A 20,584-nucleotide genomic window follows, 5' to 3' on the forward strand; every position below is an offset into this window, starting at 1 on the left:
GTGTGTTTATATACATATGTTGTTGTTAGGTGCTGTCAAGTTGGTTCCAACTCATAGCAACCCTGTGTACAACAGAACGAAACACTGCCGGTCCCGCACCATCCTCGCCATCATTGCCATGCTTGAGCTCATTGTTGCAGCCACTGTGTCAGTCTGTCTGTCTCGTTGAGGGTTTTCTACTTTTTTGCTGACTCGTTACCAACCATGATGTCTTTGTCCAGGGACTGGTCTCTCCTGATAACATGTCTAAAAATGAGACGAAGTCTCACGATCCAGTCCTCCCTACAGACACAAGTGTGACTGCTCATAGCCTGAGCAGTGTGAAACAGCATAGTTGCTGTTTTGTTTTTTTTTAAAAGCTGGTCCATGAGACAGTTATATAACTGAAAACAATTCACTGATAATATTTTAACTTGTCTTTTTGAAGTAATCTGCAGCTTTCCATTTGAAACACTTAAAATGAGGGCCAAAGTTAACATGTTCTGTTACTTGATGCTGCATGTGCACAATAATGTGTAGTTTTTTAAACCTAATAAACAGTTCTTAGGGTTAATTGTGGAGAATAACATTCAAATCAAACTGTTGTTCTAATACTGAACCCTCCCAATACCACTAAATATTCAGAAGTGAAGTTGGAGTTGGCAGTAAAAATACAGATTGAATTCCAATAATATGAATAATTGTACAGTCAGGTGCTGCATGACATCCATTCAGGCATGGTCCCCACCGCCTCCCAAGTTTGCCTTGTAGATGCACAACCACGGCAGTGCTGCTTTTCTGGGTGCAACGGGGCTCAGAGAGGCTGGAGCGGCCACGGGACGGAATTTCTGAGGCAGGGGAGAGGATGGGCCCCTGACCTTCCCTGAGGGGCTTGGTGAACAATGAAGGGCCAGCAGAGACACCAGGAGTACTACAAGTTCGTGCTGCTGCAGGTGCTCTGCTCTGGTGCTGCTGCTCATCCCCCCAAGGCTGGACAGAGGCAAAGACAGGGACAAGGACACCAGGTACTGCACAGGCCTCCAGGGCAGCCTGGGAGTGCAGAGCCTGGAGGCGGCGGCACGGTCCACTGCTGAAGAAGGCACGGGCAAGTCCCCTCGTCCCTTGGGCAACCTCGGTGATGCCGTCAGGGAGGCGGTGTGTATAGTATGGTGTTTGCACAACGTCCAAATCACATGACACCCTCTCTTAGACATTCAGCGACATGTGACTGTATTTAAACAACAGCTGACTTTGCTAACCAGTACTTAAAAAAAAGTACTTAGGGGTTTTTAATTCTTGGATTATTGTGACATTTCCCTTGTAAATTTTCATCTGCCTTTTATTTATCTTAAGAGAGCTCAGAACAAGATCAGAAAGAGGCATTTTTAACTATTTTTAATAGATAATTTTGTAATTTACTTTTAGGGGGATATTTCAAGGTTCGAAAAAGAATACAGAAAACTACAAGTGCAGCTTGAGGATGCATATGAAAAGTATGAAAAGACAAGATTCGATGGCTTAGCAGAGATCAGGGACCTGGAAGCAATGGTGAAAAGGAGCTCAGAACAATGCCAGGTAATCCTCTCTGAGACCTCTCTTCAACTGTGCATGGTATAATTAGGAGATACAAATATAATTGTGCTTGTTTAAGCCTCAATTAGCTGAACTTCTGCACTGTGGACTAAACAAAGGATTCTTTCTCAGTTTTGCCTATTTCAAGTTTCTCTGTCACATACTGAAGTGACAGGGCTGGTTTTTTGTTTTTGTTTTTTTGCTTTTTGAGGTGTTTCAGAACCTCTACAAGTTGCCTGATAAGAAAGCTAAAAGGGCTGTAAATCTGGGTTTCCATTCTCCTGTGTAATTCAGTTTACTTAGTTAACTAAGACTCTTTTATGGTAACTAGGCTCCTAGTTAAAGTCTTTATCTCGAGAGGCAGTGTGACATCCATCAGTGGCTCTGAGTGTGAGCTCTGGAGTCAGACTGGCTGGCTGGGTCCAAATCCAGGCTGGGTTCTGTTCTAGTTCCAATCTTGGGCAGGCTACTTCTCTGTGCTTTAATTTGTCACCTGGAAAACTAGGGTAATGATTTTTATTTTGTAAGGTTATCCTAAGGATTAAATAAGTTAACACTTACAAAGTACTCAGAACTGCCCTGGCACATAGTAAGAGCTCGGTGAGTATTGGCTGCCGCTGTTATTGTTACTGCTATTGTTTTCATCATCATCTTTATCTTTCTCGCAAGAAGTGTAAGAAGAACACACAAAGCTTAGGTATACTAGAGTTGTAGTCACCCAGAGCATCTCATTTGAATCTCCTGATCTTGAGTTCCATTAAGGTTGATTATCAGTTACATATAACTGACTTCGGAGTAATTATTGCCAAGGCCAGATTAAATTAATGGAAATAGAGAAGTTAGGAAATCATGGTCTCTTTTTCAAAAACATCTGCCTCTGTTCAGAGTGATAACAAAGGGTTATGAGTCCATTTAAGAAAGGAAGAATTTTTTCCAGAAATCTAGATCAGCGTATAAAGAGAAGAGAATTGGCTTAACAGGACCTTAATTAAGAAACCCATTTGTTAGGATTTAAATATATCCAAAAGGAAAAGGGTCAATTCACAAAAGTAACTGTGGAAACACTGCTCAGAACTTGCCTATACTCAGGATGGGACTGGGGAGATTTGAAGGCTGAGAAGAGTTGGATGGAAATAGAGACTTTCTACTCAGTTGCCTGGTTTGATGAGGACTCCTGGTTGGAAAAGGGAAAAAGAACAAAAATAAAACCCTACTTAGCACAATGACACATGGAACACAGGTTTGAATAAGCCACTTTCAGGGTTAAGCAAAATAAAATATTTTTATAAACTTTGTATTGGGAAAGTTCTGTTTTAATAAACCCAAATGGGATACCTGTGGTCACCTGGGAGTCCCTGGGTGGCGTAGACAGTTAAGTGCTCAACGGCTAGCTGAAAGATTAGCAGTTCGAACCCACCCAGAGGCACCTGACAATCTGCTTCTGAAATGTCAAAGCCTTAAAAGCCCGGTGGAGCACAGTTCTACTCTGCACACATGGTGTCGCCGTGAGTCGCAGTCAACTCGATGGCAACTAACGACGACTGGCCACCTGATTTAGTGGCAAGGGTGCTTTTGGGGACACAGTCACTTACAGTGGGCATCCAGCATGGGAGGTTTATTTCTGCCTGGCCAAGGCTTTTGCAGCTTTATAACTTGCTCATATGACCAGGCCCTTCATTTGTACAGTTGACTGAGAAGCCTATTGCAAACAAAGCCCCCAGGCAGGAGCCTGTAGGAGCAGGCTCCTGTTATACTTTCTGAACTTGGTAAGGCTCTGCGTCTAGTTTCATGCGGTGGTACTCAAGAGTGTAGTCATTGTGTGAAGGACAGCTGGTCCCCTGGATTACAGGCCTGTTAGGTTCTTAGACTTCCATGTAAAATGTATGCCTGTTTCCACTCAGGATAAATTGCTAATCTGAGTTCCTTAGGTTGGTGCCTACACAAGAGCAGATGAGATTTATCCATGGTCACTCCTTACTAGTTACAAACAATTATGGTCATAATTAGCTTGTGGAGAACCTTTGACAAACATAACAAACATTTTGGGGCTTTTATTGATTCTTTCTCAGACTCTGTAGATCACTGAGGTTTTGAGCTCACCAACTTTTACTTTGAAGTTACTTGATACGTTTGGATGTACTAGATGACGCCCTACACCCCATCCCTGCACCCTCTTCTGAGGAATGGAAAGATGGGCAAGCAGCAGAAAATAAGAAGCCAGGCATTAGGATCAGACTGCATGGCTTAACTCCCAGCACCACCACTCAATAGCAACTCATAGCGACTCCATATGACAGAGTAGAAGTGCCCCATAAAGTTGCCTAGGGTGTAACCTTTACAGAAGGAGCCCTGGTGGTGCAGTGGTTAAGCCCTTGGATGCTAACCGAAAGGTTGGTCGTTCAAACCCACTAGCCACTCCACAGGAGAAAGATGTGGCAGTCTGCTTCTGTAAAGATGACAGCATTGAAGATCCTAGGGGGCAGTTCTGTTCTGTCCTACAGGGTTGCTATGAATCGGAATCGACCACACAATAATGGATAATCTTTACAGATGGCAAAAATACTTACTTTGGAACAAAGTTGAGGTGTAAAGAAAAAAAGAGGTATGAAAATAAATTTTTTTCTGCTTGAAAAAAAGACCATCAGAAAGTGTTTATAATTAGGTCAGTAAACTGAGTATAGAAGCCTGTTGTTTCTTTCAATTTCTGGCGTTTGGAAGAGAAGGGCTCAGGAGATCATTGTGTTCTGTGCAGTCAGAGACAAGTTCTTAATAGCTGACAGGATTACCATTGTGAGGCAGCTAAGTCATTAAAGGATGGTTAGTGCAAATAGATGAACTCATGTAACTTCAGTGCTGAGCTATGAATAGGTAGTGTGTAATACTCTGTGCCTTTTGATACCTGAACTCCTTTAGGTACTTGTTGCCAAGTAGGTTCTTATGCCCCAGCATAACCTTGTAGTTGCACGTAATCTCCCGGCCAAAGGGTGAAGTCACTGGCTCAGAATAGAAGCCCCAGATAGGCAGAAACAAGGTTGACTTGGCTGCCAGCAGCAAGGCAGGCAGATCAGCATGGGCCATGGCAGTGGAACTGAACTAGAGAGGATGCAGGATTGTGTAAGTTGGTGGGCATGGCACTGAGCTCAGTCATAGGAATGACTCGACAAATTCGGGAGCGGCAAGGTTTCAGGCAAGGCAGGTGTGAGCAGGGCTGGTCCCCGTGCTCTTCTGCCTGAGAACAGTTCACCTGGGCATTTCAAATCTGGTAGGGCTCTGAAATCTTACAGTACTTTGACCGGTTAGCACATCTGCCTCCGAGGAACACTGAAAACCTTGGTGTCTAAAGCTAAAGAGGGAGAAATGTCCTCAAAGTCAGTGTAGCATTTGACACGACCATCGTGAGGGAGAAGGTGCCGCCTTGCTGTAGCCAAACTTTGTCCTCAGTGCTTTAGTCACTGGTCAACCTAACAGGAAGTTCAGGCTCCAGGGAACCTGTCAGGAGGTGAAACATTTAAAATTTCCCTAAAGCAAGTATGAAAAGTCAGGATTTCATTAAGCAGTCATTGGTATCAGTAGAATTTCAACCTGGAAAATACTTGTAGCTCGTTGTTTATTTTAAATATTGCTCTGGTTCTCTGATTAGTATTTAAATTAATTATTAGAAGTATTAATATGGAGACTGTTTTACTTACAAGACCAAACCCATTGCTGTAGAGTCCACTCTGGCTCCTAACGACCCTAGAGGACAGAGTATGACTGCGACATCTTTCTCCTGCAGAGAGGCTGGTGTATTCACACCACCTACTTTCTGGCTGAGTGCTTAACCACTGCACCACCAGGGCTTCTTGTTTTACTTAAAATGACTGATATTTACAAGTATGTGCCCCCACCCAAACCCTTGTTATCATTGAATGGGTGGTACTTTGAAAAGGACATGAAAACTTTTAAAGAATTTTGTTGGTTCGGAAGAAGTTTCCAAAAGCAGCAACTGGTAGAAGGAAATAGAGAGGGCTGGGTCTCAAGAGGTGTGGTGCCCAGCCTCCCAGAGGAAGGGTAAATAACACTGCCTTAAAACACCGTCCTTGTTTTCTCCTTGTCACAGAGCCTGAAATGCTGGCAGGTATCTCAAACCCAAATGCCTTCAATGGCCAGGCCATAGGCATTATGTACGTATTTTGAAAAGCAAACAGAAACTTGCCAAATAAATACGTATGCACACTGCCTCTATGTTAAAGACTCAAGCTCAAATTGAAGGGGGCCTTCCGAACGGCTTCCTATAATCAGGTACACTTGGTGACTAGAGACGTGAAGGCAAAGGGAGGAAGCCATTCTGAAGTATGGGCTCCTTGGGAATTGGGCATGCTCCCCCAGTTGCAATGCTTGAGTCAAGGGTCCAGTGAAATCTGAGGGTGTTGAGGGGGCACAGGTCCCCAGAGGATGGGACAGAGTGCAGAAAGGGAGATGCGAAGCAGCTAAGGATAGACATGCTTTGTTTCAAAACTGTGTGTCAGAGGAAATTCTTAATTTTCCTCCTCATCTTCCCTGAGCACGTATTTGCTCCCAGAACCCAGACGAAGACTCTTTCTTCTACGTTTCAGACGTATTCTAGCTAAATAGGCTCTCGTGGGTTTCAGACGTGGTTTTTTGTGGGGAAACGTATTCCAGGTTATAACATCTAACTTGTGAATGAACTTTTAGATTCTAATACATTAATAGGGTAGGAGCTGCCTGTGTTGGAAAAGAGTTAATTTGGGGGGTAAAACCACAACCGACTTGATGGTGTGCTATTTGGTGTAAGGTAAATAAAGTTTTGCCTATTAGAAGCACATATAATGTGTAAATAAGCATGGCTTACGATTATATCTTTCTTTAATTTGAATTCTTTAATACAGTCTTTTTTTTTTTTTTTCCTTTGATTTGTAGTCTTGAGAAACACTTGGAAATTTCTGCTCTGTCCCTGTCAAAAAATGATTGCAAGGTCAAAATCGAGTTCTTACATGTATTTTATTTTGTTTATTCATAGATTTACTTTATTTAAACATCCATATCTAGGCCAGTTTCCCCATCTCTTTTCCTCTGCTTGCCCCCCTCCCCCAACTTAGTGACCCACTGCCTTCAGGTCGATTTTGACTCATGGCGTCCAGGTGGCTTACAAGGCCCTACACAGCTTGCTCCCTAACAGCCTCATCTGCCATTCTTTCTGCCCTGTCTTCCATTCTTACACCTTGTGCTCCAGCCACATAGCACCTCTTGTCCAAACATACCTTACGCTTTTCTTCTACCTTGCTGTTCCCACTGCTTGGAACCCATTCTCCATGTGGCAGAGTCATCTTTGAAGACTGAGATCAAGTAAAAAAAAAAATTTTTTTTTTTTTAAGAAAATCACTGATTTGAGAAGCCCTTCCCAACTCCCAGGTGGTCTAACATTCCGTCTGTCTGTTCTTGTTTGTGGTCATGGCTGCCTCCCCTCCATGCTGATTCCTGAGGGCAGAGGCCATGTACTGGGTGTCTTTTATCCCAGACCTTAGCAGTGGGACCATAGCCTGGCCCAGAGTACAGCTCAGTAAGTGCTTCACTGAACTCAAGTCGTTTCATCTGTCAGAATTCTATCCGTTTAACCTTTCAAGCTTGTTTTCTTTTTTAGTAAATCTTGCCATTCATTTAAGTACTTTCTAAAATGTCTTCAGGCCTCAAAGACGGAATTAGAGTCATTCATCCAGGATTTGGAAAAAGAAACTAAAAAATGGCAACAGGAGAGAAAAGAAACTCAAGAAAAACTAAAAGCACTGAAGAAGAAAGTCAAAAGGCTTTCCAATGCCAGTGAAACGTAAGTAATAGTCAAAAGGCAACAGTTGTTATTGCTTTTAAGAAAAAGATTTTGGTTTTTTTTTTTTTTTTTGGTTATTTTAATATTTCTGATATTCATTTTCGAACTATATCAAGCAAAGTGAGAATCTACAGATAGTGTATATGATACTCCTTTCTTGCTGTTTTATCTCATTTTAAAACTCATCTTTTGGAGAATTGCCTCACCTGAAAAATTTTTCTAAACCTACTATGTTGTAAGATAAATTATATGAAAATTGGAATAGCATGGAACTGAGAATCAATAAGGACTGACTTCTTTCCAGTCCTAACACCACCCCTTCCTGTGAATGCTTCCCTTGACCCTCATTTTCTTTATCTGGAAAATGAGGGTTAGTCTGAGGTTCTTTTCAGAACTAAGATTCTGTGATGACTGGTTAACTTACAATTACGTTCATCCTGAATCTTTAAATTATTGAAGTTTGGTCCTATAGTGTGAAGGGTGTGGTACCTTCTACGGAACCTGGATATAATTGTCAAGTGGGCTGTCTTATTTATCTAGTGCTGCTATCACAGAAATACCACAAGTGTTTGGTGGGTGGGTGGCTTAACAAACAGAAATTTATTTTCTCACAGTTTAGGAGGCTAGAAGTCCGAATTCAGGGCACCAGCTCTAGGGAAAGGCTTTTCCTCTGTCAGCTCTGTGGGAAGCTCTTTGTCTCTTTTCAGCCTCTGTTCCTGGGTTCCTTGGAGATCTTCGTGTGGCGGCATCTGTCTTCCCCCACCTGTGCTTGCTTGCTTCTGTGCCTAATCTGCTCTTTTTATAACTCAGAACTGATTGGCTTAAAACACACCTACACTGATATGGCCTCATTAATAAAATAAAGAAACCCCTATTCCCAAATGGAATTAGATCCACAGGTATAGGGATTAGGATTTACAATGCATAATTTTGGGGGACACAGTTCAGCCCATAGCATTCCACTCGTATGCCCTCCAGAATTCATGTCCTTCCCGCATAGAAAACACATTCGCTCTGCCACGTCATCCTAAAGTCTTATCGCATTCCACTATCAGCTCTTTAAGTCCAGAATCTCATCTTCTGAATCATCTGAATCATCAACTCTAAGTCCAGAATCTCATCTTCTGAATCATCTGAATCATCAACTCTAAGTCCAGAATCTCATCTTCTGAATCATCTCAATCAAGTATGACTCTGGATATGTTCCATCCTGGGGTAACATTCCTCCCCTTCTATGAACCTGTAAAACCGGAATATAAGTTCTCTGCTTCCAAAGTACATTGGTGGGTTAGGCAACAAGGTAGATGTTTCCATTACAAATGGTAGAGATTGGAAGGAAAGAAGGACTCATGGGTACCAAACAAGTCTAAAACCCAGCAGAACAAATTGCATTAGCTCTCAAAGCTAAAATAACCCTCTGTTCTTTGGGACCATCTGGGTAATGGCCTGCCCTCCAGACTCTGGGCATTGGCCATGCTCTGCTGATTCTGGATGGAGGCCCTTCAGCCCTGGGCATCAGCCCCGCCTGCCTTCCAGGCCCACTGGGACAGCAACTCCCTGCCTGAGCTTTGGGTGGGCCACACTCTCCTAATCCATTTGAATGGCGACCCCACCCCCTCAGCAGGATGCCTCCGTTTTCCTGGTCCTTGGGTATGGCAGTTCCACCCCCTCAGCTTTGGGTGGCACCTCCATCCTCTTGGCCCACCTAAGTGGCAACTGCACACTCCAGAACCAAGGTGGTAGAGATATGACTCTTTGAAGCCTAGGAGGCAGTTTTCCCACCCTTTGAAATGGAGGCAGCCCTCCCCACCATGGTCCCTCCACCAGTTCTGCTGATCTCTGAACTGTTCCCAGGATGGTGCCTGCCATTTCTTTGAGGACATTGGATATTTGCAGCCAAGTCACTCCATTGGCCCATTTCCTGCCTGTAGAATTCCAGGAGGGAGGCACTTGCCTTCGTTTTGTACTGTCTCTGTCCCTTTCTGCTGCCGTGGCTGAGCAGATACATCAGTCACAGGCTTAATCTCTTGAGCAAAAGATTGAGCAGCCACACCATTGGTGAAAGTTTTTCTAGGACACTTTTCCTTAGTTTGTACAACATAGTTTTCCAAATCTTTTAAGTTCTGGTTTCATTTTGCACTGTTTATTTTTAAGTCTGTCTTTTTTCTCCTGCATTCTACTATAAGCAACAAAGAGAAGCCACACTGCCCATTTAAGATCTTGCTTAGTCATTTCCTCAGCCAAATATCCAAGTTGATCACTTACAAGTTCTGCGTTCCACCAAACATTTGAACATGATTCAGACAGGTTCTTTGCCACTGCATAAAAAGCATCACCCTTCCTCCATTGTCCAGTCACGTGTTCATCATTGCCTTTTAAAGCCTCACCAGAGCACATTTAATGTCCACATTTCTAGCAGCATTCTGTTCATGGCAATAGAAGCTCTCATCGCAGCTCTCAGTTCTTTCTGCACCCTCATCAGAATTGCCCTAAATGTCTGTCATTCTACCAACAGTCTCTTCAAGGCAAACTAGGTCCTTAGTATGAAGCACACCAAAATTCCTCCAGCTTTTACCATTACCCAATTGCAAAACCACGTCCACATTTTAGGTATCTGTTAGAGTGGCACCCCGCTCCCAGTACCAAATTCTGTCTTAGTCTCTGAGTGGTGCTACAACAAAAACATCCCAGGTTGGTGGCTTTAGCAAACAAATTTATTTTCTCACAGTTCAGGAGGCTAGAAGTCCGAATTCAGGGCACTGGCTCTAGGGAAAGGCTTTCTCTCTGTCGCTTTGGGGGAGCTCCTGTCTCTTTTCAGCCTCTGTTCCTGGGTTCCTTGGAGATCTTCGTGTGGCGGCATCTGTCTTCCCCCACCTGTGCTTGCTTGCTTCTGTGCCTAATCTGCTCTTTTTGTCTCTCTCATACCCTACACTGACTTGGCCTCATTAATAACAAACAAACCCCTATTCCTAAATGGGAATACGTCCATAGGCATAGGGGTTAGAATTTCCGACATGTATTGTTGGAGACACAATTCAATCCATAACATGGGCCGAGTTTGTTTTAAGATCTTCTGTGATCCATTCCTAACTCCCTCTCCCCTGAACAGTAATATGTTGTGTGATTCCTCTGCTGACCTGTATCAGTATCTACTGCTGCAATTAACTGCTGTTTTATTTACTCATGATCCTTCAATCTGGGCTCAGGTCGTCTGGGCAGTTCTGCTGGTCTTGCCAGTGGTCCCTCCTGTGGCTGCATTCACCTGGCGAGTGGGCCCAGCCGGGATGCTGGGGTGGCTGTGCCTGTGTTTCTCTCCATGTGGCCTCCAGATGTGACTTTTCTTTATATGGTCTCTCTATGTGGTCTCTGGCGTGATAGTCAGATTTCTTATGTGGCAGCTGTGGGCTCCCAAGAGCACAGATGGGAAAACGGCCAGGCCTTCTTAAGGTTCACACCCAGAACTGCACACATCACTTCTGCCACGTTCTGTTGCTTGAAACAAGTTGCAGCCCTGGCTCAACTTGAAGGGCTGGGAACTATACAAAGGCGTGGTTCGTTAGGGGCCCCAGGACCACACTCACCTTTCCAGGACATCGTGTTTTTTCCTTTCGCCGTGCCAAGTGATCAGTTGACTTTCACTCTGAGTCTTGTCAGGATTACATTTGGGGAACTTTCAGAAGGGTGAGGGAATACAAAACACCAGCTTAGTGTATTCACTCCCATGGCGTGTCATTTTGATTATGCTCTAAGTGGTTTAATTAATAGAACACAACTATGGAAACTACGTCTGTAAAGCTCCGCGCCTCTTAGTAGTTGCGCATGTCCAGGCTTAATCATTTTAAGTTACTAAAAAATGAAGGAATATTTATACTTATATATATTATATCCTCAATCCAGAAGAAAGAATTTCTTTTCTGTGCTAGCATAAAAATTAACCGTTTTTCTGAGGAATAAACTTTCATGATTTTTTTCACTTTATGAATGTATTTCTTTGCCTTTTTCTGTTACAATTTAAAGAGAAGCCATAGGCTTGTTTATAGTTTTTTCCACTTTCCAGATAAATGCTTTAGAGCTAAAGTTTTACATTTAGATTTTTAAGTAAAAGCTTAAAACATTTTGGATCTCTTTCTTAGAGAAGCACAGAAGATATGAGGATTGATTTCTTTGATGTTTCTACCCTTAGATCACACTTAGTATTCATTAAGAATGAATAGGACATAAAGAGTTCGTGATTGGTGGGATGATACAAAGCACAGGTAACTATGAAAGAAGGCAGAAATTCCATGAAAGAGCCACCCAGTATTGGATATTTAGAGGAGGGAGGAAGCGTTTTACAGAAGTTAAATGGCATTTAAACTTGTTCCTAAGTTGCCAGCAGTGGAAACTTAAGATTTGGGGCAAGCAAAGATGACTCTAAAAAGGCTTCCCGGGCTAGCGCAGAAGAAAAGACAGAGCCGGTCTCCTGTATGGGGTTGTTTAAGAGTCCGAGATCTAGGTACTTTGTTTTAAAATGTTCCCAGAGTTTGTGTGTGTGTTTTAAGTGGACTTTTTGTGTTTGAAAGACTAGAAAGCTATTTCCATTTTGAATGAGAACCACTGGTTATGCCAAAGATGGTCCCCCCAAATGCCTGTACTCCCTGTCTCGAGTTGTAACCATCTTGAGACACGTCCCGTGAAGAGGGCTGGGATAGGGTCGCTTACACTGTAAGCCTGTGACTTAGGGGGAGGAAAAAGGAGACGTGTCCTCCAGGTGTCAGGGAAACGTGCATGTGTATTCTGAGAAAATGACCCAGAAACCTTTGCCTATTTAGATAATACTAGAAATGAAGCAAAACGTAGAAACTTATAAAGCATTTAAGAATTGTTTGCATGGGTGTGGGTGGAATTCACTGTGGTATCATGTTTGAAACACTCTTTGAAATTTAATTAAAACTTGGTGATTATGGTTTTATAGGTGTACCCAGAAAAATGATGAAAAGGATGAGGAACATGGATTACACCTGGATGAGTCCCTTGAAATCAGGCAAATTAAGCTTAAATTAATTTTTAATATCTTACTATACTTTTAATACCATAGGCACCAGCACACTAGACTTCTCTCTATATAGATATATTGCTGCATTTCTGTTAATTTTAAATAATTATGTGGGCAAGTTTCTATCTTCTTTAAATATTTTTTATTTCATGAGGTTCCAGCTTTTATTTCACATTTTCTCAGTATAAAAAAGTCCGAACTTCTTATTGTCTATATTACTCCCTTTTATTTTTTCTTGAATTAACTTGAAACTAAAATGTGTTTTAAAAGCTTTTTTCTTTTCTGTTACTTGAAATTAGAGTCTCGCTCTGCAGTGGTAGTTTGTCGCATCTTGTTGCTCTACAACTGTAGGTTCATTCAAGAATTTTTACTATGAACCTATCATAAGTTTCAGTTTAACCTTCGTTAATGGAAATAACATGTTTTCACATACTGGTAACCAGTATATTCGGTGTTAAGCGGTTGTATTGTTTTTCTCACTCAATGTCGTCCCATGTAGGCATTTCCAGGGAGTGCCTGGGTGGTGCAAACAGTGAAACGGTCGAAAGATTGGCAGTTCAGATCCACCCAGAGACACCTCAGAAGACAGACCTGGTGATCTGCTTCTGCAAGGCCACAGCCTTGAAAACTCTATGGAGCAGTTCTACTCTGCACAGATGGGATTGCCATGAGTTGGAACAACTCGAGGGCAACTAACAACAACCATATACCCATTTCCGTTCACATCATGGCCCATGGCCTTCTTTTTTAACTACCTCTCTATTGAAGATTTTGTGGTATTTCCACTTTTTAGCTTTTTATAAAAGCGTTGCCATGAACAGCTTCGTAGAGGTTACTTTTTTCCTTTGGATTATTTCCTTGTAGTATAGCATCAAAGTAGAATTACTGGGTTAAAGGAGGAGGAGGGCTTATAAAGTTTGTTAATGTGGTCAGATGGCACTCTACCACCCTCACAAAGACACGCACCGGTACTGGGGCCTCGCCTGTCTCTCAGCATCCCCACCAGATTCTCACTTTCTTCTCTGATCACTGTTAGACCAAAGAGCGCTCGTGAGTCTGTGTGCTGTGGTAAACTATCAGGCACGGAGTTACTCCACCAGATGTTATGTAAGGCTTTGGGGGGCATGATTCCAAAGCCAGCCTGGCTTCAGCCTTTATGATCTCATGGGTTGAATTGTTTTTAAGAAGTTCTTCCCCCCCCCACCCCTTTTTTACTATTTGCAGAAATCCCCTTGCAAATGAGAAAGTGAAACTGGAAGAGCGTATAAAGAAAAGCAAAGAGAACTATGAAGAGGTCCATGAAAGAGCTGTGGCTGCAGAGGTGAGTCCCTGGCTGTGGTGCTCATGGCGCTTGGAGATTGACGGCGTTGCAGTATGTCCTGTGTTTGCTTTTGTGTTTTTTTAATTATTCCTGAGGTATCACAGCAGTGCTGAAGGCTGTGGAGGGTAAGGACTGTCTTTTCACCCATAACCTGGCTTCCCGAAACCACCACTCTTTTTCCTTGCCTAAATCTTTTTGGAGTCCCTGGGTAATGCAATGCTTAAGCACTTGACGGCCAGCTGAAAGGTGGCAATTTGAACCCCCCTGAAGTGCCGAGAAAGACAGGCCTGGTGATCTGTTTCCAAAAGGTCACAGCCTTGAAAACCTTATGGAGCACAGTTCTACTCTGATACACACGGGGTTGCCATGAGGTGGGGTCAACTTGACAGCAGCTAACAACAATGTACCTTTTTACTTTTTATCCTTACACTTAATGTTGTGACATAGATGTACTCATAGTGTGCATCAAATTTCATAACCCACTTTCCTTATTTAATGTAATTTAAACATTTAAAGATTTCTCGTGCTTTACACTTTGAATGGGTGCATCATATTCAGCAAGCTGTGTACCAGGAAGTAGCTAACCATAAAGCATATTTTTCAGTGCTTGAAAGTAATCTGCTTATTAAGAATATACTCTGCTTTCTCCTCACCCCCCGCCCCCCCTAAAAAAAGAATACATACCAATGTCAGTATACTATTTGAGAAACTACTGAGACAAAAATCAAAATAATGAGGTCTGGGTATGTTAAAATTAAACACATTTAGTCCTTGAAATGCGATTGTCTGTGTTACTCTAATTGAGAAGTAAATGTTATTTATTGGTATATGTGTCTTGAGTATTCTGGGAAAATAAAAGGCTTACTTTATGGAGTCCCATAAAACATGAGGCTTTTCTGTCACTTAATAAAGATTGACTATGCAGCTGCTTCTAAGGAGAGGAAGTGAAAAAAGAGCCAAAGTACTTATCTTAATGTCTTAGTGCTGCTACAACCGAAATACCATAAGTGGGTGGCTTTAACAAACAAATTTATTTTTTCATGGCCTAGGAGGCTAGGAGTCTGAATCCAGGGTGCTGGCTCTAGGCGAAGGCTTTTTCTCTCTGTTGGCTCTGAAGGAAGGTCTTTGTCTCGTCAGCTCCTGCTTCCTGGTTCCTTGGAGATCTCCATGTGTCTTAGAGCATCCATCTTACCCCATCTCTGTTCACTTTCGTACTTGTTTAATCTCCTTTCTATGTCAAAAGAGATTGACTCAAGACACACCCTACACTGATCCTGTCTCATTAACGTAACAAAGACAGCCCATTCCCAATTGGGATTATAACCACAGGCATACCAAAACCTGTTGCCATTGAGTAGATTCTGACTCATAGGGACCCTATAGGACAGAGTAGAACTGCTCCATAGAGTTTCCAAGGAGCGCCTGGTGGATTTGAACTGCAGACCTCTTGGTTAGCAGCCATAGCACTTAACCACTGTGCCACCAGGGTTTCCTTAACCACAGGCATAGAGGTTAATATTTACAACACACTTTTTTGGGGGACACAGTTGAATCCATAACATTCCAGCCTTTAGCCCCCCCCCAATTTCTGTCCTTGCCATATGCAAAACACATCCACCCCATCACATCGTCCCAAAAGTCTTAAATCAACTCCAAGTCCAGAATCTCGTCTTTTGTATCATTTAAATCAAATATGGGTGAGCCTTTAGGTGTATTCCATCCTGGGGCAAAATTTCTCTTCATCTGTGAACCTGTGAAATCTAGATTACAGGTTCTCTGTTTCCAAAGTAGAATGCTGGAACAGGTACAAGGTAGACATTTCCATTACAAATGAGAGAAATTGGAGGGAAAGAAGGGATAATGGAGCACCACGCAAGTTCAAAACTCAGAAACAGTTTACATTAGTTCTTGAGGCTTGAAAATAATCCTCTGTTAACCTGTTATTGGAGACCACCTGGACTACAGCCCTACCCTCTGCATCCTGGGTGGAAACCCCTCTACCCTGGGCTTCAGCTCTGCCTTTCAGGGCCACTGGGACAGCAACTCTGCTCCCTCCACTTTGGGCAGCCCCATTCTCCTGGTCCATCTGAGTGGAGACCCTGCCCCCTCCGTCCCAGCAGGTCAAGTTCTTCTGCCCCTTGGGCACGACAGCCCCACCCCCTCAGCTTTGGTGAGCAGCCCCATCCCCCTGGCACACCTTAATGGCAGCCCCACACTCTAGAACTGAGTTGGCAAAGATCCGACTCTGAATCCTAGGAGGCTGTGGTCCCACCCTTTGAAATCAAGAAAAACCTGCTACCCGTGCTCCCTCCAACATTTTTGCTCATCTCTGAGCTGCTCCAGGAATGGTACTTTTCTTGGAGGACAACAGATGTAGCTCCTTTGGCTTGTTCCCTGCCTGTAGACTTCAAGAGGCAGACAGCCTTCTTCCCTTTTGTTCTTTCTCTGTCCCCTTCAGTCTAAGCTGATGGATTTTCTCCTGTGGTAGTTCATTAGATCCATCAGTCACCGGTTTAATCTCTTTAACAAAAGATTGTGTAGCCACATCCTTGGTGAACATTCTAGAACACATGTCCTTAGTTTGTACAACAGAATTTTCTAAATCTTTAAATTCTGTTTTCATTTTGCACAGTTCATTTTTAAGTCCTTCTCTTTCACATTTTACTATCAGCAGTAAGGAGAAACCACGCAGCCCCTTTAAGATCTTGCTTAGAAATCTCCTCAGTCAGATGTCCAAGTTCATCACGTACAAGTTCTACCTTCCACAATGTATTTGAACATGATTCAGACAAGTTCTTTGCCACTGCATAAAAAGCATCACCCTTCCTCCATTGTCCGATCACATGTTCATCATTTTCTTTGAAAGCCTCACTAGAAGCACATTTAATACCCACATTTCTAGCAGCATTCTGTTGCTGGCACCATACATACGCACTCTCTTCTCTAAGACACTAGAGACTTTCTCTGTAGCTCTCCCCACTTCCTTCGGAGCCCTCACCAGAATCGCCTTTGGCATCCATAATTCTGCCAACAGCCTCTCCAAGGCAGTCAAGGCTTTTTCTGTTAGGCATCTTAAAACTCTCCCAGCCTCTACTCAATTCCAAAACCATTTCTACATTGTAGGTATTCGTAAGAGCAGTGCCCCCACTTCTTGGTACCAAATTCTGTCTTCCTTATCCAGTGCTGCTATACCAGAAATACCACAAGTGAATGGCTTTAACAAACAGAAATTTGTTTTCTCACAGTTGAGGAGGCTAGATGTCGAATTCAGGGTGCTGGCTCAAGGAGAAGGTACTCTCTCTGTGACGGCTCTGGAGACATGTCCTTGTCTCTTCTGCGCTTCTGTTCCTGGGCAGTCTTTATGTGACTTGGCATCTCTCTTTCCCCATCTCTGCTCACTGGCTTGCTTATTTAATCTCTCTTAAAAGGAAACCTTGGTGGCGTAGTGGTTAAATGCTACGGCTGCTAACCAAAGGGACAGCAGTTTGAATCCACCAGGCGCTCCTTGGAAACTCTATGGGGCAGTTCTACTCTGTCCTTTCGGGTTGCTATGAGTCGGAATCAACTTGACAGCACTGGGTTTGGTCTGGTTTTTTGGTTTATATCTCAAAAGAAATCGACTCAAGACACACCCCACACTAATTCTGTCTCACTAGCATAACAAAGATAACCCATGCCCAAACGGAATCATAAGCACAGACGTAGAGGTTAGGGTGTGTGTGCGCACATGCGTGCGTGCCCGCATGTTAGGTGAAAATTTACAGAGCAAATTAGATTCTCACTTGATAGTTTGTACATAAAGTATTTCACAGCCTTGGCTTCATTCCCCACAGTGGGTCAGCACTCTCCCCATTTCTGCCCTGGATTCCCCGTTTCCTTTCGTTCTGATTTTCTACCCCTTCCTGCCTTCTCGTCTTTGCTTTTGGGCAAATTCTGCCCTTTTGGTCTGTTATAATTGATTGTCCTAAGGATCACATTCCTCTTGGCTGTTAGTGTTTATTTTACGGGCTTGTCTGTTGTTTGGCCGGGAGGTTTTCTCCAGGAATGGCTTCAGTTCTGGTTCAGAAGGGTTTCTTACAGCCATAGTCTCAGGGGTTCCTCCAGTCTGTGTCAGACCAGTAAGTCTGGTCTTTTTTGTGAATTTTATTTTTTGTTCTACATTTTTCTCCTGCTCTCTCCAGGAGCAGACTGTGGTAATCCCAGTCACAGTGGTCGGTAGTGGTAGCCGGGCACCACCTAGTTCTTCTGGTCTTAGGGTTGTGTAGGCGTGGTTCATGTGGTCTGTTAGCCCTTTGGATTTATTGCTCCCTTGAGTCTTTGTGGTTTTTTTCTCCCCCCACTCTACTTTGCTCTGGACTGGAAGAGACCAATAGTTGTATCTTAGATGGCTGCTCGCAAGCTTTTAAAACCCCAGACTATACTCACCAAAGTAGGATGTAGGACTTTATCTTTAAGAGCTATGTTGTGCCAATTGATGTAGTTGCCCCCGAGTCTGTGGTTCTTTGCCCTTGAGCCTGGGAGCTTCATCCTGCGAGGTATTTGGTTATGTCTAAGAGATGTGTGCTCTGCAGTCTGTATTAACATATGAGGAGCAGCTATAGTCATGTATGTAGAAACCTCTACTGTCAAACCTGTGTCTGCCGGTAGGCGTGTTCTCTTCGCATATCTGTCTGTCCATCTGTAAATTATTGCTTGTTAACACTACTGAGAAGTTACGACTTACGACACATTTTGGGGGGACACAATTCAATCCGCAACACCTTGTCACTTTCAACTTCTCTTCCTTGGTGAGGTCCTAGCATCAGTCTCCCTATTGCTTCTGTGCCTAATTTACTGTCTTAGAAAGTGATTGACTAAAGACACACCCTGCACTGATAAGGCCTCATTAACACAACAAAGAAAACCCTTTGCCTGGATGGGGTTACAACCACATGTATGTTGCTGTTGTCAGTAGCCCTGGAGTCAGTTCCGACTCATCATGACCAACCCCGTGTGTACAGAGTTTCAGAAGCAGGCAGCCAGACCTATCTTCCGAGGCACCTCTGGGTGGGTTCAAACCACCAGCCTTTCAGCTAGGAGTTAAGTGCTTAACCATTTGCGCCACGCAGGGATTCCCAACCACATGTATATGGGTTAGGATGTACAGCACCATTCAGTCGTAACAGTACCAGTACGCTGTGGGTTATACACCTGCTTCTGTATTTGAGCTTGTTTTGGCTACCAATTGTGCCTGGAGGAAGGAGCCCTGGTGGCGCAGTGGTTAAAGCGATTGCCTGCTAACCAAAAGGTTGGCGGTTTTAAACCACCAGCTCTGTGGGAGAAAGATGTGGCAGTCTGCTTCCATAGAGATTTACACCCTTGGAAACTTTTTGGGGTCACAGTTGACTGGATGAGCAGTGGGTTTGGTTTGGTTTGGTTTTTGTGCCTGGACGGCCCTACCAAGGTGACTGATGCCTGGATTAAAACCAGGTCCTTCTATGTTTCCTGCAGTGATCTCACAATGGTGCTTAATTGGCTCGTGGGGAAACCAGAGATCTAGTGTTTTTTTAAAAATGTGCCCCAGAAACTGAAAGCTGAGAACCAGTACTGTGGGGTTTTAAATAGGGAGCAACCTTGGGGTTATCCTGTGGCCCCTGGCCTTCCACATGCCCTGGGCAGGACCATGGATACAGGCAGCTGGCCAAGCTCTGTGTTTGTCTGTAGCTGAAGCAGAGAGCCATGGGAAGGTTTCACATCTGAGAGAAATTACCGTTGAAGGACTTTTAGTGTCTTTTTGTTTTTCTGTTTTCAAATCCGAACGTTTCAATTAATGTTTACCTGGGAGCAATTACAACATAATCCAGTCAGGTAATTGTCATCTTAGGTCATTTAGGGAGTAACCTGAAACTGGTTTAGAATATTTACGTTTTAACCTTAAGAAAGGAGCACAGGTGGCTTAATGATTAAGCGCTTGCTGCTGACCAAAAGGTTGATGGTTCAAATCTACCTAGTGGTTCCAAGGGAAAAAGACCTGGTGATCTGCTCCCCTAAAGATTAAAGCCTAGAAAACCCCTGGGGACAGTTCTACTCTGTCGCATGGGCCAGCTATAAGTCAGAACTGACTTGACAATACCCAACAACAGCCCTTAACGTAGTTTCAGTTTTTTGCTTTTAAAATACTTAAAAATGTTTTCTGATTTAATGGCAGATATCTGTGCTTACATGCTGGAAGGACATCCACGTGTGGAAATTAGAGATCACGAAGGCACAAGGAGAAGCCTATGTTGACTGCCTGAAGATCAGACGCGGGTACTGTGTGGCCCCCCGTGTGTCTTGCCCACTGTATCGTTTAGTCAATAGAAGTGGTTGCTGATTTTAGAAAAATCATTGTATGTTAGACAGGACCATTTTATTTCTGACAGTTACACAATTGATACACGTTCAGAACAAATAAAAATTACCCATCATTTTAAATGGAGAGATAGCTAATATTGTGGAATAAACTTATTAAATATTTGAAAAAATAAAAATCTATGGATCATATATATTTTTCACTGAATAGCATGTAAGGAACTTTGATACGGATCATTCCATTTCTCCAACTTAATTGGGAAGGTTGAGCAGAATTCCAGCAGACAGATGTGCCCTGATTAGTCAGCCACCACTGGAGGGCTGGTGGGGTTGTTTGCAAATTTTGGTAACTATAAGCCGCCCTGCGGTGAGCAGCCCTATAGCTAAACACCTGTACACGTTACGTATTGTTTCTGTAAGATAAATTTCTGGATGAAGGTCACATTTTTAAGGTTTTTTAAACGTTTTGCCAAATTGTTTTCCATATTAACAGCCTTAATGGCAGAGTATGAGAATGTCACTA

At 43.2% G+C, this 20,584-nt stretch overlaps 1 protein-coding gene across 1 annotated transcript in view; it reads left to right on the forward strand.

The window, feature by feature from the left end:
• Positions 1–20,584, forward strand: part of TTC3 (tetratricopeptide repeat domain 3) — a 129,557-nt gene that overhangs the window by 97,176 nt on the left and 11,797 nt on the right. Inside the window, exons 35-39 of the mRNA XM_023559091.2 lie at positions 1,405–1,554; positions 7,236–7,375; positions 12,330–12,398; positions 13,635–13,731; positions 19,919–20,019. Of these exons, the coding sequence (XP_023414859.2) occupies positions 1,405–1,554; positions 7,236–7,375; positions 12,330–12,398; positions 13,635–13,731; positions 19,919–20,019 (557 nt within the window). The remainder of the gene's footprint in view (positions 1–1,404; positions 1,555–7,235; positions 7,376–12,329; positions 12,399–13,634; positions 13,732–19,918; positions 20,020–20,584) is intronic.

This window comes from Loxodonta africana, chromosome 2 (assembly GCF_030014295.1).
Source record: "Loxodonta africana isolate mLoxAfr1 chromosome 2, mLoxAfr1.hap2, whole genome shotgun sequence".
Lineage (NCBI taxonomy): Eukaryota > Metazoa > Chordata > Mammalia > Proboscidea > Elephantidae > Loxodonta > Loxodonta africana.